Here is a 24,872-nt window from a genome sequence, read left to right as displayed (position 1 = left end):
TTATTTTTAAATTTTATTTTTATAGCATACACCGAAATCACCAAGCACAACAGGACTTCCACAAAAACCTTTGACACCTTACATGAGTTACAGAAATATGGTGAGTATTATTTTTATATTTTTAAGAAATATTTATGATGAAACATTAATGATAAAAGATATGATAGAAAGATGAATATTTTTTGACTTCGAAAGCATTTCTATCCATCTTTAAAATCTTAAATTCTGAATTCTATAATTATGATAATAATCTATATAATAATCTTAGACTTGAAATGCCTTTGAGCCACTGCCAGCCATTGGACTAAATTATATATCAAGATTTAAGTTTGACCTTTGCTCTTTTCAACTGCGAAATAACTAACGTTTTTATTGACATAGCTGGTTACCTTTTTCATTTTTTGTGGGTTACCCTGTAGTATGTGTTATTCCTTTTTTGTTCAAAGTTGATAAACCGTATACAACCATTTTAAAAACAATAGATAATTTTAAAGTACCGGGTGCGCCACAAAAAAGTTTCTCTCTTTGAAACTAATTTTCTCGAAATCTAAAAGTTTTAAAAGAACCATTCTTATTTCATTGGAAAGAAGAAAGATAGACTTAAATTTTGATGGGTTATTTATTAAATTTGATTCATTAGATCAAAGGTTATGTCCAATTGAATAAAAATGTTACTTTCAGAAAGTGCTCGAAATCGTTAAAAATCGACCTATCAAATTTTTACTTTAAATTTGGCAATCGCAATAGCCTTTACATGATTAAGAGCATTTTTCATTAACTAAACACATAAATTTTGAAACCGAAGGGTCGAAAGGGTTCAAAATCTTCATCAAAATTAATTTGATTTAGTTTTACCGAAATTTTCCTCAGATTTTTGGTTCTAGACTGGATAAAGTCTATGTAAGGCTGAATCTACCTCGAAACCCATATTTGATGTATTTTTATGAATTCTACCAGATTTTTTGGCCTTTTTCGACGAATTTTCTTCCTTTCATTGAAATTCAACCTTCCTTTAAATAACAAAAGGTCATTTAAACAGCTAATTATCATTTTTAATGACTGAAACAAAAATACTGATACATCATGTAATTATGCTTCTGAATAATTTGATAGTTCGATTTTTAACATTTTTGAGCACTTTCCAAAAGTAACTTTTTTATTCAATTGAGCATAACTTTTGATCTAATGAATCGAAATCAATAAATGACCCATCAAAATTTAAGTTTATTTTTCTTCTTTCCAATAAAATAAGAATGGTTCTTTTAAAATTTTTAGATTTCGAGAAAATTACTTTTAAAGAGAGAAACTTTTTTGTGGCGCACCCGGTATTTCTTTTAGATATTTGAGGAGATCAAGCACAAATACCCTGGATGTTCACCTTATGATTTAGCTTGTTTGATTAGCAGTAAATGGAGCATGTTGACCGACTCTGAAAGAAAGGTTTGCTATTATATTCAAACTATATTCTTGATCGTTTGAATTGGACCATATTTCGTGGGAATTAATTTTCGCGAATGGTGACCTTCGATCTCGCGAAAGTTTCTTCCTTTAAAGTATCTTTCTTGTTAAATTGGGCTATTCCAGGGCAGAAAGATTTGTACGCTCTATGTTGAGGAGATCTTCGCCTCAATTTACTGACTGATTTTGACATTCGAAAAACCAGACCCCCTGGAATTTTTATTTTTAAGACCACCCTAGACGTCACACCTCCTCAACATAGGGGGTACAGACTTTTTCTAGAATATCCCATTATTATTTTAGACCTTTAAATTACCAAATTCTCCTCTCAATAAAGGTATGGGAAGATCAATACGAAGTAGAAATGAGGAAGTATAACGAACGTATTGTGGTCAAACTACCTCTACCTAAATCTAATGCTACCAAAATCGATTGGAATACTGAGTCAGCAACAGGTGTGTGTAAGATATTTTATAGATATTTTAACGTATCTGAAGATTCATATTGTTTGTATGAAAGTCATTATTAAGTTGGGTTATAAAGTTCAAATAAATAAATTCAAAACTTAGTATTTCAGATGATCGCACAAGGCGTGAAACTGACAGTAATATATGGATTTTAAATTTTAACAAATGAAAATATATGTAAATTCAAAACTGTACATGACGGTATGTAACATCAATTTCAGGTTTTGGTTTCTCAGGTCTCATTATATAATAAAATATTATATAAAAGCAACAACTTATTCCGAATCCGATTATGATTTTTTCCTTAAAATTTGCCAGAAAGGCCTTATTGACATATTATTAATTATGAAAAAAGACTCTTTACTGTAACAAAATAAAAGTCGGTCTTTTTACTAAGGTAACTCACTTGATGCTTTTAATTTTCAAATTTTCAAATTCTAGAATCCTCAACCTCGCCTACGCAAATTGCTAAAACAGGAATCGTTGCCTCTACATCCACAACAGCTTCCAACACTACAACAGACGAAAACAAATCGTCACCACAAGTTGGTAACTGTAAACTTTGCCAACGTTGTACAACGTTACAAGACTTCTCTTCTGTTATTGATGGACATGAGATCTATTGCTCTGGACTGTGCTCTGAGAAATGTTACATGGAAGCTGCCAAACAGATTCATAATTTTGAAAGTGGAAGCACCTCTAAAGGGAGGTCAGTAATTTGTTCTTTTCGTTTTACAGTTGACCCTCGCTAATTCGAACTCAAACGGGGAATTTTGTTTGTTCGGATTACAGAGCGATTTGAATTATAATATAAGAAAGTATTTTTAGTAGGTTTCTTCTCGAGAGGGACTATGAATAAGTTCGAATTATAAAAAGATTCGAATAATAGAAGTTCGAATAAACAAAAGTCTGCTGTATATCATGAATAACCCTTTTCATATTTCAATTATTTTCCAAGTTTCTATAAATCCATACTTTAAACAATATACTCAAGCAAACACCAAGGAGAGAGTCTCTAATCCTGAAGTTAAACAGGAGACAGTTATTCATAAATTTCACAATGTTGCCAGAAAAATAAACTCTTACAAAATACCATCCCTAGTAATATAATAGAGGAGTGCTAAGACACTCTGATAATCATAATGAATTATGAATCAGAGCTTGCATAACTTACCCAAAACCTATTTAATCAAACCGACCACTTGTTCGAAAGAAGAGCTTTACAAAGCCTATCTCTATTTATGTACGTATCGCAATTAGAAGTAAGCAAGTAGACTCGATTTCCAGACCATTATACATGGCCCCCGGCGTGCTAATCGAATTGAGGGGGCCGAAAAAATATGTCGCTCACCATGGTCGGGTGATGAAGAAAGTTTTCGACTTTTCACCCTTATTTCACCCCTATAAATGGTATATATAAGATTTTTTAAAGTAAAAGTCTAGATCTAGACTAGTAAACAAGCTAAGAAATGATAATATTAAAGTACTATTTTATTCTTTTCTAATCTAGATATGGTCGTTCAAGTACATCACAAGAAAGCTCTTCTGCATCTTCGCACCTTTCAACGAGCAGTACATCGTCTTATTCTAATACAACTAATAATGCTCCTGATCTTATTCGACACTCTAAATGTATGTTACCTTTTGAAGTGTATTTTGCTTTTTAATACTCGAGGCTATGTTTGAGTCCTTTAAAGATTCGCACTATTATACGGAGCCTCCTTTTGTGGGCTATATATTATTATTTAGGCGAAAATGAAAAAATGTAGTGTTTCCGGAATGCGGGTTAAGGAAAAAAGCTCTCATGCGGCCTGCCGGAAAAAATTTTTTTTGCTATTTTTGATAACTTAAGGGCTCTGACCATAGTGAATTTTTCATAATTGCCGTGTTTAAAATGTGTTTTCTGACTGATGTAACCAACAAAACTATGGCATGTTATACCAGAGATTTGGGAAAAGAGGATAAGAATTGCGCTATTCAGCTATAGAAATATAGGCTAGGAAGCCTTTTGTTCTATTGAAATATCTGCGCCCGATCGATTGTTTTAGTTCTGAACCAATCGGAGCGCTTGATTATACTATGCGCACAAGACTAGAAGTACAAACAAAAAATGGCAGCCGTGGTTGATATCGAAAGTGAAATAAAAATATTTTTAATATCGGGTATTTTAGTATTTTTTTATAAGCATTTTTCATTTTGGACAGGGCGGATACAGTGTTAGTCGAGCGAAAAAGGGTTTAGGGGGGCTCACTGATTCCAATAGAGGTGTGACTCAAAGATAAAAAGCAATTTACCCTTTCAAATGAAATTTTAGAGAAAAAGAGTATAAATATAAACAGACTGAAGATGAATAATTATTTAATGTGATGCATGAAAATAGTTCAGTGTCCAAACTGGAATTTCTATTAAAGCATTTTGATATCTCTATGGTTGGTTCATATCTTGTAATTGTAATCTACCCGCATTCTGGTGTCTTGTTTGGGACTATTTACGTAATCAAGCAGGAAATCCTGGTAAAACAGGGATAAAAAGCCCTCAATCCAATTGCAAACAAACCAAAACATCATCAATACATAATGCAGCATGTTTTGGTATCGAAATTCAGTTGCCATTAAAAAATAAATTTCATATACTACATACGTACACATAAGAACTCATTTTCATTGGCAATTACAGCCATTACATATCAAAATCAAATCAAGATGTACTTTCCAGAGAGGATTTATATGATACAAATTGATATTCAGTTTACAGGGAAAAATTTGAATCCAAAAACATCCAAGATTGTTAGGTACACATAATGCACATAATCAATTTGATAGAATTATTCCATTGTTGTTGCCATTGAGTTAAATATGGTTTCCACTCATCCATCTTATTAGCAGAATTTGTTGGATATTGAGTTTTGTACGTGACAAATTCAGACAAAATTTAAGCCAATTCTCATTGTATACCAACCACGTGAAGGTACAAAATAATTCATGGATCTAGGTTATTGGGCAGTATGATGGTAACTAACCTGAAAGTATATAATAATGAAAATGGGAATTAGGATCTTTGCAGCAAGCTATCATGAACAAATACAGAACACAAACAACAAATCACCGACCACTGACAAAAACCGGTGAAATAAATCTTATATAACTGGACAATCTATTAACCGGTCAGAGCCAATCTATTAACCGGTCAGAGCCAATCTATTAACCGGTCAGAGCCAATCTACTAACCGGTCAGAGCCAATCTACTAACCGGTCAGAGCAAATCTACTAACCGGTCAGAGCCAAACCGGTCAGAGTCATAGTTTTATAAATTACATAAGTAAAAATATTAGAACTTTGATTGCAATTTTCTGTTTTCTGTTACATACAGTACAAAAACTTGAAATTTCAACCCCAAAAAAATGTTTTTCCTCAGTAGAAGCTAAAAAGAAAAAGGCATCAAGGATAATTTAGCGTACTTACCAAATCTAAAATCCATTGCCAGCAAGCAAGTTTTGCTAGGAAAACATTATTTTTTTTTTCATCTAAAACTAGGAAAAAAAAATACAACATTTTTAGACGATTTTGCCCATCTTCAATCAAAATGCTAAGAAAGTTTGAGGATATGTGCCATGTAAAACTAAGCTATAGGTTGTCACTTAATCAACCTTACTGCTACCCATAAAAATTATGTTTGCAACACAAAAAAAATAATTTTATTCAACTTAACAAACAAAAAAATACACTTTTTCATATAATTTTTCAGCTATCTTTGAAGGATGTGCCAAAAAGATCTAGAAGGTGCCAATAAAAACCAAAGCTAGGCTAGTCACCTACAATCTTTTTCCAACCCAAACCACTTTATTTTTGACTCTGAAAGACTTTCCAGTAAGGCAAACTAGCTAAAAATAAAAAGGTCCCATTTCACATCCAATTTTAGCATGCCTGCTTCCGCCATCTCTTTCTCAAAAAATAAAGCATGCAACAGCAGATTTTTTTGTCAGTGGAAACCCCAAAAGATCGTTATTTGCTTTTCAGTTGTTTATATAAGTAGGAAACCCCTCCAAAGGAGTAAATTCAGACAGTTTTTCTTGAACTGTTATAATACTGCACATAACGCCATTTTTTTCGCAGTACCTTCTTGGCCAAGTTGTTGCCTAGCCTAGCGACTTCAGACGACGCCGAATTCAATGATCAACAATGAGAAAACAGCGAGCAGCAGCGGCGATTCTTATCCTCTTTTCCCAAATCTCTGGTTATACATTTTCTGTTACACAAACTATTCCTGAATCTGAAAATTCAAAAATTGCATTGAAAAAATTTGATGAGGAAGAAAATGAAGACTTTTGCGAGGAAGAGTATTTCAACTTTGAAGAGCTTAGTTTCGGCGAAGAAAAAACATTTTGAAAACATTTTCGCGGTAGATGGTGTATCTTTTACCGAACAATAAAAATTTTTGCGGAAAATTTTTGTAAATGCTTCTTTGTCTCAAATCTTCTAAATAGTGGTTTTTCATCAATTTTTCATCTGGATTTTACTTAAAAAAACAGTCATAACTTTTGACCAGAGGAATGTAAAGAGATGGAAAAACAGCTTCTTGAAAACAATGGAAAAACGGCTCGTCATATACCAGGTCTCTTGCCCTTAAGGGAGTTTATGTCGAGTTAATAGGTTTCTTTTGTTGTCGCTTTAAAAAATCTGCATAATTAGCGTGTTGTGACAAAATTCTTTTGTTTCAAGCCTAATTATGCGCAAAATTTTAGGGCTTATATTTTGGGTACACCTCTCCTATACGAAAAGGTGCCTATATCTTCATCATAGTTTGCACCCCCCCCTTTTTAATAGGGGGGGATGCCAACTTTCTGGAGGGCCTTTGTAGGGGGGGTACCTAGATCTGCCGAAAAAACTAGGGGGGGGTGGGAATGTAGGGGGGGATCAAATAAAAAAGGGGGGGGTTTAAAAATCAACGTTCTTAGTCACTTCACTTAGAAACAAACAGCCTAATTTTCTCCAGTCAACTATTATCATATGACGAAAGTAATCTATAAATTAATAAGAACTTTCAACAGAACACACACATTTTAGATTAGATTTTAAAATGATCAAGATTAATGAAAAACGCTAGTTATATTCTGTCATTGTTGGCTCGTGACTATAATACTTCATACTCTTTCTTGTTGATAATTTTGCTGGTAGGTGGGAAAGCGAGTTTCCTTCGAAACGGATTTTCTGTAAAAAAAAGGGGGGGATAAGATTTCATTACAAAAGGGGGGATGGGTATATAGGGGGGGATGAAATAAACCTAGGGGGGTTCATACCCCTCTGCAAACTATGTTCATGCTCAAAATTTCCTAGCGATTCTACTGATATAACTGCATCATGACCGCACCATTATATGGAGAGCTAGAGACTAGTAATCGGCGAAAAAGGAAAAACAAATTTTCATTTTTATCGTCAAATCATGTAGAAACCGTCCAATTTGTATGGCGAGCCGTCTTTTCTGGACTTTCATTTAATGACCTAATCAACGGTTTTACAATAGAATTTTCAATAGAAGTGATCGTTAAACTTTGAGTAATCAGAAAAGCTGTTTTTCCATCTCTTTACATTCCTCTGTTTTGACACATCTTTTTAGAAAAATTTTCCGCAAAATTTAAAATAGTTCAATTCTTTGCGGACAGTGTAAAGAAATTTTGAAACAAAAAAGTTAATTACCCATTAAAACTAAGCACTTTTTGTAAAAGAGGGCGATGCAACATATTATTAACATCTTTTTAAAGTTCATAACGTCATTTTTGCGATTAAATTCTTAATTACTCTTAAGGGATTCGATTAGAAAGCAATTTATAAAGGCAATTCTTTGTTAAAAGTATCAAGGAACCTGAAATATAACTTTTATGTTCAAATACCAAAATCAAATTTTTGGACTATGGTCAGAGCCCTTAAGATCATTGAAATAGAACTTTAAAAGTAAGTTTTAAGTACAAACAGTATGAAGTAAGCCCTGAATATTAATGTATCAAGTCTGCGGCCGGGTCAGAAAAAAAAAATTCATCCGGCCGGTTTCCGGAAACACTACATTTTTTTATTTTCGCCTTACGGATATTATTATTACGGATTACATATATATTATTTTAAGAGCGATGACCAAGTGGTCAAAGGCGTCAGCATCTCAAACCAGGGATCTTTCCAATGTTCCGTTCAGTTCATAGATAGCCGAGCCGGCTGGCCGTAGACCCCGTGAAAACAATCGAAAGACTGTCTAAAAGTCCTAGATCACTGGGCTATCCACGTAAAATATCGACTCTATCTATATTATTAACCGAAAAGGTGACCTCTCATCTACGCCTTCTATAAAATGTAAATATTTTCCAGTGTTATATTATCTAGCTTTGATATTTGAAATTCACATTATTTTTTTTTCAATTTCCATAGCATCTTCTTTGTTTGATTGGGAACAGTATTTGAGCGTGGATCCACAAAGCTCAATTGCTCATTGGATGTTCTTTCGTCAGGTAAGTTCTACCTTCTTAACTCGCATGGTCATTGTGTTGGTCTAAAATTTTGGAGATGCTTCTGGCAACAGGAAGCCGTTATGGGGCTGGACCTTAACTGTCCTGATTACTCATGACTCATTCCGACTGTGGAATGGCCTGTACAGAGGGTCTCATAAAGAATTCGCCATACTTTAATGGAATAAATTCTCTGGGGATTAAATTTCGCGGATTTCGCGGATTTGGATGTCATCTGCGAAATAAAGTACCAATGGAAATTTTAAAAGGGCTTATCCGCGTAATATCTTTGAGAAAATCTCTAAAATAATCAAATTACTACTTTTGAATTGTTTACTGGCATCATCATCACGCTAATTATGCGTATTTCGACAACCAACATGCATAATTTAGCGTAAAATGGCACAAAGTATTGAAAATATTGTCTCTAGTGCCATCCGCGAAATTAAGTCCCTGCGAAATCTTAAAATTTCGCGGATGAACTCGACCGCGAAATTCAATCCCCGTGAAAATTAATACCATTAAAGTAGTCGATATAATAGGTATCTACATTGAAAGTAATCCAAGACATTGGTAAAACAGAGATGATATAAACACGACACGGTTTGTCCTAAGCATTTGATTCGTTTTTAAAAGCTTCGTAATTTTTTGAAATCACACTTCAAATTTTTAGGCACGCAGTCCCCATGTTAATAGCTTTGTTGCTGGAATGAAACTAGAAGCGTGTAGCTACAACGCAAGCAACATGTCACCGACTTTTAGCCTAGCAACAGTTATTGCTACAGTGGGTAGTCGAATCTTGTTACATTTCGATGGTGCAGATCCTAGTTCGGATATTTGGAGGTTACCTGATTCAGGAGATATTCATCCGGTTGGGTGGACTGAAGGATCACTCTTAAAAGCACCGATGGGTAAGAACGGTTTTAGTTCTTCTGTATCAGATAGGATTTCCGTCCCAGATAGATAAAAAAAAGAGACTTTTAAATTCAACAAAATTCTGAAATTTTTTTAAAAGAATCTTGTTTAATTTGTTGTTTAAATTCCATTTCCGTCCGAGACAGAAAACTTTACTTTGATCATTTTTTGTTTTGAGAACTCAAATTATTCGAAAGGGAACTTTCAAGAGTGGTGATAGCTGAATTTTAAAGGCCAAAGAAGGGCTTTCCCCTTATGTTATAAGGGATATGAGGTGTGGTCATTTTCATTTAAGCTGGAGCTTTATTGATTTTTAGGGAAACCAAACCGATTTAACAGAGTTCTCTTTGTTGTATTGGAAATGTCAGTTGAAATCTAATTCTAATTCAGATAGAACTTTTCAAAAAACATTGTCAAATAATTTACGTAATAATATTAGGACCTGAGGAGTATTAGACCATGTTCAGACGTTATGGTTTCGTTCCGGTATGGTTTCCGTTACGGTTCGAGAGTGTTTATATTGGTTTTGGAACGTTTCGGAGCAAGAAAACGGAGCAGTTCCGTTCCGATAAAAATAGTGGAGCGAAACCGTTCCAATCCGTTTTGCTTTGTCTTCTTTTTTGACGTTTCGAATTTTGACGTTCGCACTTGTTTTGGAATCGTTTCGTTTCATTTTCTGTTTAGTCAATGCAACAAGAGTAATATTAGTTCTGATTCAAAAAAAATAATTTGAGCAGGATTTTTAAATCTTTTTTCAGAGGAAAGAAAACTGATTATATAAAATGAAGTATACCCAGTCCCCCAAAAGTCAACCCGGTCATATTTCAAGACTAAAGAAATATGAAATATCGCAAATATCTCGATGCTCTCGACCAATCAAAACGCTGATATTTTTTTGGGTCGGCAATAAGGAACCGTAACGTCTGAGCATAGTCTCAGAGTACCGATGGAATGCTTGAAAGAAGACGATTTTCACTTAATTTTCCCATACTTTTTACCGTTTCAGGATACAAGTACGATCCTTCGAAATACAATAAATATTTTGCCACTAGTCTTCAGAGCGCTGAAATTGCTCCTGCCAGATTCTTTAAGAAAGTAAGGACATCATCAGATTCATTTGATGGTAATTTAGAAAAGAAAAATAAATGATCATAGTAAAGGCCAACTTAGTACCTATGACAACTATTTTGGAAAAAGAAGGTATTCAAAGAGCATGAAATTCTGAGCAAAAAATGTTTCTTACTTGAAATTACAAAGAAATAGGGCTATTTGAAGCTCAAAAGCATGTCAAATTAAGTGCAGTTTGAACGAGATTCGATGCCAGTCGGTATGTGTTTTTAAAAGATGCTCTGCGTTCTTATAATATCAGTTCTCTCAACTCATATTTTCAGGAACCTAAGAAACCAATGGAGAATTATTTCACAGTTGGAATGAAGATGGAAGCGGTTGACAAAAGCAAACCGTCCTACATAGGAGTGGCAACGGTCGTCGATGTAGAAGGTGTGCTCTGATCGATTATGTTAGATTTGCTTTGATTAGTTTGATCAGAGTTGCAACTTTTCTCTATGTGGCCTCGTTTTAAATATATTGTTGCTGAGATAACTAAACTTCGTCTATTACATTAGTGTTTTGAGCGTTTACGTGCTTTTGTGTCAGAATTGATAAACAGTCTTTTGGGAACACAACATTAAGTGCGTAATGTCTTTTGAAGCAATTATTCTATTTCAAAAAGAGGCCCGAATGATTCTAGTATATAGCTCAAGAAGAGTATATTTGTATTTTTGTCGGCAAGAGACATTTTTGGAAATCTTTCGTCACGCTTTAAAATGTCAAGTTTGTAGTAAGTAGTGCTCTTAATTTTTTCCCAAATTATTTCAGGTGAACAGATCAAGATTGCATTTGATGGATACAAAGAACTTGGTTATTGGTGTCATTACTATGACCGCGATTTGTTTCCTGCTGGTTGGTGCGCTAGATCTGGTCATCCACTACGCCCACCAAGTAAAAAGTTGAAATTTTGCAGGGATTGAATTATGTAGATTTTTGGACTTGGCACTTTTGATAGATTGATTAGAGTCAACTAGTATGATTTTTTATGACTTAGAGTGCGGAACCCAGTTGGTTTGAATTTCACTTTGGGCACTAATTGGACAAAATCTATGGCGTTTCAGAGAAAAAGAGGTTCTTAAAGGGGTATCTTTTAGTGGCTTATAGAGAAAAAATCCAATCGTCGATTTCTTTCTCTAACAATCAATTCGCCTAGCTTAGGAATCGAATAACTGAAAAAAGAAATTTCATAATTTTGTTCTAAATTCCAATTGACTTTTGAGAAAAGGAATAGACTGTTAAAAAGCATTTAAAAAAGCACTTTCTCCTCTTATTTTCATTCTAGGTAACAAAGTCAACCCAATTTATCAAAGGTAACTAATAAACTAACAAGCAAAGATCTTATCTTGTTTTTGGATTTTTTCTATTATAAAAGCAGCACTCTACAGATCAGTTTTCTGCAAGTCTTTATTAGAAGACAACCACTTTTCAGACTGCAGTCAAACTGCAGTCAAATTTGAGTAAATTTGGGCGAAAAATTGACCCTTATGGTGCGTTTTCTTGAAAATAGTTGACCATTTTAAGGCAAAAAATGGTCAGATTTTATAAATTTTGCATCCTTAGAGTGCAATTTTTCTCATCTTTGCTCATTTCGACCCTTACAGTGCACTTTGGGAAGTTTGGAAAAGGGACCCATAAAGGCCTGCACGTACGATTGGTAGTTTACCTTGAGAACATAAGAACATAAGGCATGGCGGCTCACACTCGCTATTTTGGGTTTGATAAGTGTTGTTCATCTTCATGATGTTTTTTTCTCTAATTAATTTCATCAATTTCAGAGAATCACGTTCGTCTCCTCCACCAAGCATGGCATCTATTGGACCAAAAAGTCCACTCATACAACCCACTCTGTTGCCATCGCAATCACAACCACAAGCGCCGCAACCACCACAATCACGTGATCAAGCACGTGATCATGCTACAAGTTCTTCCACCTCTTCATGGAAAGATAAGTCAGCATCTCCCAATAGTGGTAAGAAACAAAAATATTTTTTGGACCTACCTCCGGGTACCCCGGTGGAGGTTCTATAAATTAACCCATGTTCGTTCGTTCGTTCGTTCGTTCGTTCGTTCGTTCGTTCGTTCGTTCGTTCGTTCGTTCGTTCGTTCGTTCGTTCGTTCGTTCGTTCGTTCGTTCGTTCGTTCGTTCGTTCGTTCGTTCGTTCGTTCGTTCGTTCGTTCGTTCGTTCGTTCGTCTGTTACAAGCTTTTCTCAGTATTGGCTCATTAGTTTTTTCTGATTTTTTGCACAATGATGCAAAATGGCAATGCCCAGAACGTGACGGAGCCCGATTTTTGAGAAAAAATTTATTTGGGCAAATTTGGGCCAAAAACTACCTAAAAATAGGGTTTTTTGGAATTTGTGCAAAATCATGTCATTACTTTTTTCTGATTTTTTGTACAAAGATGGAGGGCAAGATTCTCTAAAGAATGGCTGAAGTGGTTTTTCCCGGAAAATTCTTATTCGCCTTAAAAAACGGATTTTCGTATTTTGGGGGAAATTCCCTTTAACCAAATAAGAAAATATAGCTTTTCTCAATGTTGAATCGTTATTTTTTTCTGATTTTTTTGCACAATGATGCAAAATGTGACGGAGCCCAATTTTCGAAAAAAAATATATTTGGGCAAATTTGGGCCAAAAACTGCCTGGTTTTTTGGGCCTGAATGGTTTAAGTGATTTTCGTATTTGGGGAAATTCCTTTTTACCATTTTACATTATTCAGCACACAAGCTTTATTTTTCTATTCTGAATTTTTGTACAATTATTGTCACTTTTTTCTTATTTTCATCTGATGTTAATCATTAGGTAGGTCCATTCAGCATGTTGCTTGTTTTTTGTTTTTTTTTGCAGATACTATTATCACATAACACCCGATATATTATATATATATATATAATTTTAAACACACACACAGAGATTCTTTCAGTAGTGTTCAAATCGACCCCAACTCATGTTTAATGATGAAGAACACCTACAAAAGTTGTTGATCATTTATAGACAATTTCACGGCTGAGAGGAATCATGGATAGTCATGACCAACGCGCATTGATAACAACTTCCTGTTGGTCTAAAGTTTTTGGATGCTTTTGCTTTTGCGTCTAGCCAACAGGAAGCTGTTATAGGGGTGCAACCAGTCCTGATTACCTATGATTCTTTTGGACCGTGAAATGGTCTTTGTTAAGTATCGATCTTGGAAAGAAAGAGTACGTCATTTTTTTTTTTTTTTTTTTTTTTTAAAGATAAATCACAAATTTATTTGGATATACATATAATAGAAATCAAATATATTTTAAGAAACTGAAACCCTGCAAAGACCAGTGTGAAAAACTCAAAAAAATGTCCAACAATACGTATTGAAAAATACGTGTCTAATAAAATATAGTAATAAAAAAAACCAAAATAACTGAAAACTTATTGAAAACTTTAATTAAATATTACAAATGAAATTTGTGACTTCTGCGTCAGCAGTGGTGTTAACGAAAGGCGAGTGTCTCCGGTGCCTCCAGGACCTCGAGCCTCTCAAACACACCACAGCTGACCGAATCAGACTAAAAGAAATTTTTCGTTTTACATAAAAATATGTTTCCGAAAATGAAGATTTATTTTTCTCACATAGAAGCTCGCTTAAACGGGCGTAAAATCGCTTAGTTTCTGTGCTCATTCCACCGTTGGCAGAAAAAACGAGTGGTGTAAAAGTACCGTTTTCTTGATCGAGTACGCGATTTTACATACTTTTTTCTTCTCTTTCTCCATTTGCTTCATTACACTAGCAAGATTTTGGTTTTGGTAACTTCTGGCTGAAGGGGAAAAAACCCTCACGTCAAGAAATGCCTTCTGTTGCCTCTGCCAAAATCCTCTTAGTGTAACATCAGCGGAGTTCCGAGTCATGATCGAAACGTTTTTGAAGAATTGGTTCCTTCTCAACATCTTTGCAAACAATTGCAGATAGATTAGCCGTTATGTTAACCAATTCATTGTGCCGCATGTGAATAAAACCGCCAACCTTGCACTGTAGTGAATGATCGACGCTGAATTTGGAGCCGCAGACACAGTCGCTCGGTAGATTTTTCATCTCCCAGTTATACCGAAGGTAGATTGCATCGAAGAATTCTCTTTTTGTTAGTGAGAACTCTTCTGACTTGATGGGGAGTGACGACAGCCATGCTGATGCACCGTGTGCACTGGCGATTTCGATTGCTCTCAGTTCCATTGGTGATGAATTTAATTTCAAGAGTTCGAGTTTTCTCTTGTTGAACGACAGTTTTGATTCGGTATTTGGACTACTGGTTTCGGTTGATGGAATGATGACTTCGTTCTGGTTTACGATGTTACGAACAAGATTTTGAGTGACTTTGATAGATTGTTGAAATTCAAGATCACACATCTCGGTGACATTGATTATTCCCAAGCCACCCATCTTGACAGGCAGAGAAAGAAGCTGTCTCTCGTGATCATTACAGGTTCTTCCTTCACATAGAGCGGGGATAAAATGGTGTCGGATGATATTCTCTAAAGGTTGTAGCTCTTCTTTGATGTTTGGGATGGTTCGGTTGAGATAGTTAAACTTATGTGCGAACCCTGCTGTAAAAGCACAGTATGCTGATTGGGGGTATGCTTTAGCGATCTCGGAAAGGACTTTCAGTTGCTTGACCCAATGTTGAACGAACTTCTTAACGTACTCTGATTTGAATGTTTCGGTCCCAACAACTGCACCAAGATGACGCTTTCCCTCTTTTGTGATTTTGATGTTGGTATCTTTAAATATGATTTTAGCTAGTTCATATTTGTCCGGTTTTACGACGAGCCAGGATTTTGATCCTTTTGGGAAGTATCCGAGGTATGGACCGACGTTTTGAAGCATTGTCCACCATTTCAGGAGGGAGGGAGGCTTCTGTTAGATCGTCAGCATAAGCAACGTGGTTGATGTCACTCGACTTGATGTTTTCCAGTAAAGGGACTAAAGCTAGTGCGTAGAGGGGCATTGCTACCGGATCCCCTTGAGCGGTTCCTTCTGAAGAAATGATTTCAAACCCACCGGAGAGGAACAATCGTGAATTCGATGAGTAAGTGTTGCCGATATATGTAGAGATTTGAGGGCAGATGATCTTGATGTTGTGGATCATCACCCGGCGATTTATACGATTGAATGCGTTATCAGCGTCCACCAATAGTACCCCATCACAATTCTCTTCTTTGAAAAGGATGCCCATGGCATGAACTGCAGCCTCACATCTGGACTTCTGGCCATCACATAGTTGAAGATCACCAACACTCGCTAAAACGTTCGGTTTCAAGACTGTCACGACGGATTTGCCGATTAACCGCCTAAGAACTTCACCGATTGCGATGGGTCTAACTCCAGGGTTCTTGTCCAAGGGGATCAATCTACTGGAAAGCAACGGTTCCAGCGAACCATCTTGCCAAAGTTCAGGCTCATGACATAACTTTCGCGACATTTTTGCGATAGCATCACAAAGGTTTAAACTATGGCTTCCGAAAGAGGCAGATGTCAGAATTCTTCTCCAGCCATCAGCGTCCAGTGTTGAAGTACCAGCTGCTCCCTTCAATTGACAAGCTAGCTTCTTTATCAAAGAGCCATCGATCTTCTCGAAAATGTACACCTCGACTTTGTCGATCGGACCTTCCAGTAGGTATTCTTCATGACACTCTTGTCCATTTGGGTGTTTTGTTTGGAGCGTTGTCAGCGTTTCTTTGGTGAGGTTTAAAACGCCACTTGACTCGATGTCGTCGAGGAGGTGGAGTGCAGGAGCCACTTTACCTTTGGTCATTAAATCGTGGAGGTGTTTCGCTTTTTCTTCAAAAGTACGGTTGCCTTGGCGGAACACAAGTTGAGTTTGGAGGTAGCGTGCTTCACGAATCAGTGCGTCGAAGTCACCATTCTTCCATTGCTGAAATCTCCGTTTGAGTGCATCAGAGTTATCTTTTGACTTGGAATTTCGACTTGGTTTTTGTAGAAGAAGACACGGCATTATCATTAGAATTTTAAGGGAAAGTTTCCTTTGTGGCGAATCATTGACCCATTCGTGAACCAGACGGGTCATTTCGTCGATGATATCGTTCCCAATTTTGCCTGATGGGAGAAATTGTGTCGTCACTGAGAAAGAGTATTATTTGACGTCAAATATTTTTTAATTTTTTCGCAAGATATTTCAACGCTCAAAATTTAAAAATATTAAATTGTGTTTTGTGTTCGAAAGTGATAGTCACGTCGAGCGCAATTGAGATAAACAGTTTAAATCATATCAATAAGAAGTATATTCTTCGCAAAAAATGTCATTCGTAAAGATTCGAAATGACATTCCTGACAAGGTAGTGATTCCTTTGTCGAGAAATCAGAACAATCAATTGGTTATTGGTTCTACAAACAATGCACAAGATGTTGCACGTTTGCAACGGATGGTGCAAAACCTCACAGCTGAGAACGCGAAACTGAAACTCAATGTTCAATCGCTGAGCTCAGATCTGTCAACGAGCAACAAAGAAGTCGACTCGATCAAGGGTGAATTTGGAAAGCTCGTCAAGAAAAGTCTCATTGAAAAACAGAAGTCTTCTCAAGAGAGAGATTCGTTGTCTGCAAAGATCGCTGATCTCAATCAAGAATTGGCTTCTCTTCAAAACGACTTGAACATTTCTTGCGGTGAGAAAGATAACATCAAAGCCGAATTGGGCAAGCTCGTCAAGAAAAGTCTCGTTCAAAAACAGAAGTCTTCTCAAGAGAGAGATTCGTTGTCTGCAAAGATCGCTGATCTCAATCAAGAACTGGCTTCTCTTCAAAACGATTTGAACAATTCCCGCGGTGAGAAAGATAACACCAAAGCCGAATTGGGCAAGCTCGTCAAGAAAAGTCTCGTTCAAAAACAGAAGTCTACTCAAGAGAGAGATTCGCTGTCTGCAAAGATGGCTGATCTCAATCAAGAGCTGGTTTCTCTTCAAAACGATTTGAACATTTCCCGCGGTGAGAAAGATAACATCAAAGCCGAAGTGGGCAAGCTCATCAAGAAAAGTTTTGTTCAAAAACAGAAGTCTACTCAAGAGAGAGATTCGTTGTCTGCAAAGATCGCTGATCTCAATCAAGAGCTGGTTTCTCTTCAAAACGACTTGAACATTTCTCGCGGTGAGAAAGATAACATCAAAGCCGAATTGGGCAAGCTCATCAAGAAAAGTTTTGTTCAAAAACAGAAGTCTACTCAAGAGAGAGATTCGCTGTCTGCAAAGATGGCTGATCTCATTCAAGAGCTGGTTTCTCTTCAAAACGATTTGAACATTTCCCGCGGTGAGAAAGATAACATCAAAGCCGAAGTGGGCAAGCTCATCAAGAAAAGTTTTGTTCAAAAACAGAAGTCTACTCAAGAGAGAGATTCGTTGTCTGCAAAGATCGCTGATCTCAATCAAGAGCTGGTTTCTCTTCAAAACGACTTGAACATTTCTCGCGGTGAGAAAGATAACATCAAAGCCGAAGTGGGCAAGCTCATCAAGAAAAGTTTTGTTCAAAAACAGAAGTCTACTCAAGAGAGAGATTCGCTGTCTGCAAAGATGGCTGATCTCAATCAAGAGCTGGTTTCTTCTCAACAACAATTACGCGAAGCTCGTCAAAACTGCAAACAAGCTCACGGGGACTTGCAAAAGACCAAATGTGAGAAGTTAGAGTTGACGGAAGCTTTGAACGCAACCACTCATTGGATGAACCTCATGAAAACAAAGGCTGAACTCCAAAACAAAATCACGAAAGACTGTATCGAATCTAAACAACATCTTAATTCGATTGAGTCACTTGCACCTCTCGTTCCCGAGAAAAACGTAGCAGTGCAACTCGAATCCTCGATCAGTCCAAATGAAATCACAACCAACCGCCACGTTAAAGCGGTTCCAACATGGCGCGATAAATTATACAACTTCTTTTATTTAAGCGCCCAACAATGATTGATCATTGCAAATCGCAAAAACATTCCGTATACTTATTTTTTCCCTTAGTATTTTTTTCTCTCTAAAAATTTTTGTAAATAGTTTATATGTAACCTTTTTTCCCCACAATAAATATATTTTTTAAAACCAATTTTATAGCGATTTTGAATTATTTGGTTACCATTTCATCCTTTTACATGTAAATGGCTGAAGAGCCATTAAAATTAATGCTTATATGTACTATGCTTACAGAGCTAATAATCAAAGTGCCATTGAAAATGTCTTATTTGCCTAACTTGTTTTGGTTATTCTGTTAAGGATTTTTGAAGCTGTTAACATTTTCAACAAAACGGCTAAACTAAATTCTTTTTCAAGTGAGGTGGCACCTCAACGAATAACTCATTTTCTATTGTTTCTTGTGAATTAGCAAAAATATTTATTTCTATTTTTCGTCCAAAGATGAAAAGTCGTTGGATTGAGAAGAAAAATATATTCTTCCAACTGTAACCTGTTCAGACCATAATTTACCAACACTGATATATCACAACGCCTAATAGCGAACTGTTAAACTCCGAAGTGAATTCGAGCTCTCTCCCTTCTCTTGGTTTGTTACTGAACCCGCTCTACCAACGGAGTTCATATTGATGGTGCACCCTGGATAATAAAATATACAATGTCACTCGATTTTGTTTGTTTTACTTTTTGTTGGAAGTATTTCTCAACTCATGGCATGGACCAGGGGTTTAGGTACCCCCTAAGAAAATAGGTACCCCCAAACAACAGACGTTAGTAGGTACCCCCTGTGATTGGTACCCCCTGTGACTTATGTATATGTCAAGAAATGAAAAATTTGTATATTTTTATAATTAAAAAGAATAATGATAGTTAGATAAAAGCAAGATATAAAATATAGTTCCCCAGCCCCCAGACCTTACTGTATAAAAGTTAAGTACCCCAGAGATCATAGGTACCCCCTGAAATTAAAAAAAAATCCAGCCCCCAGCCTTTTTTAGGAAGATTTTGGTTGTAGCCCCCCCCTGCGGGCTGGGGGGGGGTTCATTCCATGTCAACCTTGAATGTTACTGTGGCCCGTACATCGAATTGAACAAATGATGGGCCACCATAACCAATTCAAACTTTCTACTTTTCAGTTGAAGTATTTCTCAACCTTGAATGTTACTGTGGCCCATACATCGAATTGAACAAATGATGGGCCACCATAACCAATTCAAACTTTCTACTTTTCAGTTGAAGTATTTCTCAACCTTGAATGTTACTGTGGCCCATACATCGAATTGAACAAATTGAAATCAATGCAACGTATCTACAATGGCAACATGGTCACTGTATTGAAAAACGTTCTGGAAGATGTCATCCGATGTGCTATTGATCCTAAGACTGTTTTCGGTTTCTTAAAGCCAGGTTAGTTTCCGTCCGTAAAAATTAGCGCACGGGAGAAATTGTGATGTGGAGTTTAAAGCCGGCTGTTGAAAATTAGTAAGAGCAACAGTAGTGTTACTATACAATAGAGCCCCCTTTAAATCTTCGCTTTTTGCTTCCCGATCCGGGATTTTTATTTTCCGATAAGATCTGAGGGAAAACACCAAATTGTGGGATTTTTTCAAATGCCTGCATCGAGTGTCAACTCTGCAGACTCTTTTTCTCATCTGTTCATTCCAAATTTTTATACTCCATGAACGGATTGAAATACCAATGGGTTATGAAAGAGCTTCTAATTCAATCTAGATCCGGGGATAAAGTGGTTTGAAGATTGATTTAGTCGTTTTTGTAATAAAAAGCCTTTTTAAAAAAGGCACTTGTACTTGAAGGGCTAAGCCACTTTCTTTGCAATCTTTCAGGTCGTGGAAATTGTGTTATCAAGGCGATCTGCGACGGTGTAACTTATCAGTGTTGTCTTAATAGTATCGATCGTGTATCTACCTTCTGGCGTGTATTAGAACAGTTCTCCGACAATTTACGGTGCTGTCCGAACATTTTCTCGAGCACCGAGTCCCGACTACCGTGTACTCGTTGCAATAATAATCGTGTTCGTTCTTTGTCGTCTGTTCACGAATATCACCGAGCAATCCAGTCACATAGTCGAAAAGCATACGGCACGCATTCAAGCTACAGCTCGCATAGTAACCGAAATGACTCGTATAGCCGATCAGAATCGACATCTCGCACCGAACATTCGCCGAATATAAGCTACAGTATGTCGTCATATGATTTCGGTGGGCGTCGTGACTCGGAATGCGACTCACCGAACGCGACTTCAAATTCTCGTAAAGATTCGGTGTTCGAACCACCGCTACTAACGACTGTCCAGAAACCGATAAATGAGTCTTCGCATACGGAAAAACACGAAACTTTGAGCTCGGTAAAACGACAAGGAACGGACTCTTACTTCTGTGGTATCGACTGATGATACGTTCGAGCCGAAACCCAAAACAAAGCGACTAGTCAAGTTACAAGGTATGAAGATTCTTCCTTATCATACATAATGTTAAACCTATTTATCTTCACAACCCACGATATAGTATTTTAAGGGTCTCAATATGCAAGCAGACTTTAACTGGTGTTTGTGATGCGGGGGAACCTTCTAGTAGCTTCTATTTTCGTTCAATGCAATCACATGTTGCTCTACCTAGAACTTTTTTCTACATTTTCGACATCAACTGTTTCTGTCTTCCTGGAAATAATATCATAATTGTTGGTAAAATAATACATGGCGTATCCTACCTGATCCTACACCAGTGTTTTGCTTGCTCCCGACCCAAAAGAATAAGAATTCAGTGTAAGAATTTATAAAAAAATCATCTGTGTGAACTACTGCGAAAACTTCTTGTTTTGTTTTGAAAATTTCTCCTAGACAGGTTGTTTTCGAATGTTTTTTGGACCTACCCCGGTGGGGTGGAGGTCCTATAAATTAACCTGTGTTCGTTCGTTCGTTCGTCTGTTACCAACTTATCTCAGGATTGAATCATAGGAATTTTTTGATTTTTGGTACAAAGGTGCAAAATGGTGGTGGCCAAAATGTGACGGAGCCCGTTTTTCGAAAACAAAATTTTAGGCGAATTTGGGCCAAAAAACGGCTAAAAAACGGGTTTTTTTGGACTTTGTGAAAAATTGGATCATTAATTTCTTCTGATTTTTTGCATGAAAGTAGGGTACCATCATAGGTAAAAGATGGCTCAAGTAGATTTTTGCAAAAAAATTTTGTTGGCTTAAAAAACGCACATTTATCTATAAGAATCACTATTAATAAGCATACATCAATGTTCTCATGAAAATGTCACGGTAGAGCGCAGTGGTTTGAGTTTTCTAGAAACACTTATTATTTTTTTGGCTGAAAAACGAATCTTTATCTATAAGAATCACTATTTCTAAGCATAGATCAATGTCCTTATCCAAATTATTATTTTTATTATTATTTTTTCTAAAATAAGAAAATGTCACGGTAGAGCGCGATGGTTTGAGCTTTCTAGAAACACTTATTATTTTTTGGCTGAAAAACGAATCTTTATCTATAAGAATTACTATTTATAAGCATAGACCAATGTTCTTAATCCAAATTATTATTTTTTATTATTTTTTCTAAAAGAAGAAAATGTCACGGTAGAGCGCGATGGTTTGAGTTTTCTGGAAACCTTATTTATTAAGCTGTGCATTTGTCTGACAGTGGATTGTTTTTATAAAGAAAAGCGTTTAATAGCTTTTTTTTCTTTTTCAAAAGTCTTTTTCAATAGTGTTGATAGTTTCTTCAAATATATATCCTTTCATTTTTCTTTATTTTTTTGTCTTATGTGTTTCAATGTTCATTGATTAGTTTGATAACCAGGTAGGTCCATAAAAGTGTCACTTGTTTTTTCGAAAAGTTCATTCAAATGTTCAACACTCCGCTCCGAAATTTTACCGAGATTTTTCCTCTCCTCATTACAGAAAATCTCGGAACTCGTAAAATATTTCTCGTACTCCACTCGAAGTCATGCGATAACTATAGTACATATTGTTTGCATATCAAAAATAGTAGTTTGAGCTGATAGACGATTTTAATGCCCTCTTTTCCCCTTTTTTTCAAGTTGATGGAATCGACATAAAGTCAGCACCGAAGACTTGGACGATTGATGACGTCATGGTTTTCATTGGTCAAACTGACTTGAAAGATTACGTCAATAACTTTAAAGAAAACGTAAGTTTTTTAATTTCGTGTTGCAAAAAAAATTCTTTCAGGTTCAAGTTATATCTCAAGTTATATTTTTTAATCTTGGACATCAAAGCATATTTTCACCATCAAGTTACTAATCGATTGGTATATGGTGAAATCCTGTATTTGACTCAAAACTAATTCCGTTTTGCCTACAGGGTCAGAAAGAGGACCCAAGTTCCAGAAATCTGCCATTATGGAATATATATGATAATATGAGAAACTCCGGAGCTTACTGTCATAAGGAACGAGAATATCTAGTTAGTCCACGCAATCGTTTTTTCTCCTGAGCCGACTAGATAGTATTGTATTTGTATTGTATTGTAATGTGTGTTGAACTCCTCTTTCCAGGAAATTGATGGTAAAGCTCTCTTATTGCTTCAACGTGATCTTGTCCTTTCGCACATGGGCTTCAAGCTGGGACCTGCAGTCAAGCTATTGGGAATGATTGAAGAGTTGAAAATCGTACAAGAAAACTTCATGAATTGATTGAGACTTCATCCAAATAATATGACGGCATGAATTCGTTGTTTTCATAGAATTCAACTACTGGCGATCAAGGGTCAAGCTGGAGTTTTTACAAGTTCTTTGATGACTCTGTTGGTCGTTCAATGTTGAGACAAACGATTTTATTACTTTTTCTAAAGAACGCGTCATCCCTATTGTTTAAAAATAACCAATCAGTTAAGTATCTTGTAAGAACTCCAAGGCATCTCGCGATCAAGAGTATTTCGTGAGCTAAAAATGACTTGAATACATTGATATGGTTCATCGAGAAAGACGAATATTCTTCAAGAAAAGTCATGTGATATACTTTTCAACCAATAAGGTTCGATTACTTAGGTTTTGTTTATTAAAAGCATGTAATTAATCTTTATTGAGTTAAGGGGGCACTCGATTCAAAAACGACCATACGTGCGGCCCAAAATTAGGCCTTTGAAATCGGACCCTTACAGTGCAGAGAAAATTTTGAAAAATTTGAGTTAAATCGAGCGAAAAATCGACCCTTATGGTGCATTTTCTTGAAATTTTTTGACCATTTTCAGGCAAAATATGGTCAGATTTTCGAAATATTACACGGCCTTAGAGTGCGATTTTTCTCATCTTTGTGATTTCAACCCTTACAGTGCGCTTTGGGAAGCTTGAAGGGTCGCACGTATAATAGGTCATCATTGTCCCCTGGACAAAGAACTGAAATTAATCATTTTATATAGTTCGAAGCTTACTCACAATGCGATTAAATACTTACTTCATTTATTTCCGTTTTGGGCACAATATTTTATTTGTTTTTTATCTTTGTACATAAAATTGTTTTTATTTTTTGAATTTTTTTAAGGATTTCTTTTTGTAAATATTTATCACAAACTTGTTGTTTTTTCCTAACTTTCTAGTAACAATTTACTCATCGTAGTTAAAGAAATATCATTATTCTATAGATCAATTATGAAAAATCATCTATGTGACACAAAATCTTTTTATATCTTGAGAATTATGACAATAACAGTGATGACGGTGTCCTGGAACTTGACAAATTTTCAGTTACAACTTTATTTTTCATGTCAAATATACCGCTAATTAAACAGTAATCTAGGAGGATAAAATTAGCCTTTTAACTCAAATTCAGGCCACCCTTAAAATAAATTTTGACCACATTTTTGCGGCTCTTGTTATGATTAAGGGCTCTGACCATAGTGAATTTTTCATAATTGCCGTGTTTAAAATGTGTTTTCTGACTGATGTAACCAACAAAACTATATCATGTTATACATTTTCTGTTAGACAAACTATTCCTGAATCTGAAAATTCAAAAATTGCATTGAATAAACTTGATGAAGAAGAAAATGAAGACTTTTGCGAGGAAGAGTATTTCAACTTTGAAGAGCTTAGTTTCGGCGAAGAAAAAACATTTTGAAAAATTTTTTGCAGTAGATGGTGTATCTTTTACCGAACAATAAAAATTTTTGAGGAAAATTTTTGTAAATGCTTCTTTGTCTCGAAATCTTCAAAATAGTGGTTTTTCATCAATTTTTCATCTGGATTTTGCTTAAAAAAACAGTCATAACTTTTGACACATCTTTTTAGAAAAATTTTCCGCAAAATTTAAAATAGTTCAATTCTTTGCGGACAGTGTAAAGAAATTTTGAAACAAAAAAGTTAATTACCCATTAAAACTAAGCACTTTTTGTAAAAGAGGGTGATGCAACATATTATTAACATCTTTTTAAAGTTCATAACGTCATTTTTGCAATTAAATTCTTAATTACTCTTAAGGGATTCGATTAAAAAGCAATTTATAAAGGCAATT

At 35.8% G+C, this 24,872-nt stretch overlaps 2 protein-coding genes across 4 annotated transcripts in view; both read left to right on the top strand.

Moving 5' to 3' along the window:
• The window catches only part of LOC136812170 (polycomb protein Scm-like), a 33,250-nt gene extending 9,242 nt beyond the window's left edge, over positions 1 to 24,008 (top strand). For 2 of the 3 annotated variants that reach the window (XM_067068648.1, XM_067068649.1), the window contains 13 exons: positions 26 to 100; positions 1,339 to 1,440; positions 1,796 to 1,913; positions 2,367 to 2,634; positions 3,436 to 3,557; positions 8,339 to 8,418; positions 9,089 to 9,326; positions 10,337 to 10,425; positions 10,722 to 10,830; positions 11,209 to 11,331; positions 11,723 to 11,750; positions 12,216 to 12,409; positions 19,512 to 19,636. In XM_067068648.1, the coding sequence (XP_066924749.1) occupies positions 26 to 100; positions 1,339 to 1,440; positions 1,796 to 1,913; positions 2,367 to 2,634; positions 3,436 to 3,557; positions 8,339 to 8,418; positions 9,089 to 9,326; positions 10,337 to 10,425; positions 10,722 to 10,830; positions 11,209 to 11,331; positions 11,723 to 11,750; positions 12,216 to 12,409; positions 19,512 to 19,570 (1,605 nt within the window). In that variant the 3' untranslated portion in view covers positions 19,571 to 19,636. Of the gene's footprint in view, positions 1 to 25; positions 101 to 1,338; positions 1,441 to 1,795; positions 1,914 to 2,366; positions 2,635 to 3,435; positions 3,558 to 8,338; positions 8,419 to 9,088; positions 9,327 to 10,336; positions 10,426 to 10,721; positions 10,831 to 11,208; positions 11,332 to 11,722; positions 11,751 to 12,215; positions 12,410 to 19,511; positions 19,783 to 20,219; positions 20,836 to 22,442; positions 22,553 to 22,918 lie in introns of those variants that run through there. The other variant, XM_067068647.1, reaches the window with a different exon arrangement.
• Positions 16,653 to 18,453, top strand: LOC136812171 (uncharacterized). The gene has a single exon (XM_067068651.1). It carries the CDS (start codon positions 16,729 to 16,731, stop codon positions 18,376 to 18,378), a length of 1,650 nt encoding a protein of 549 aa, XP_066924752.1. The 5' UTR covers positions 16,653 to 16,728; the 3' UTR covers positions 18,379 to 18,453.
• Positions 24,009 to 24,872: the final 864 nt, after the last annotated feature.

The sequence above is a fragment of the Clytia hemisphaerica genome, unplaced genomic scaffold (genome assembly GCF_902728285.1).
Source record: "Clytia hemisphaerica strain Z4C2 unplaced genomic scaffold, Clytia hemisphaerica genome assembly, whole genome shotgun sequence".
In the NCBI taxonomy this organism is placed as follows: Eukaryota; Metazoa; Cnidaria; class Hydrozoa; order Leptothecata; family Clytiidae; genus Clytia; species Clytia hemisphaerica.
This window is presented reverse-complemented; position numbering and strand designations above follow the sequence as displayed.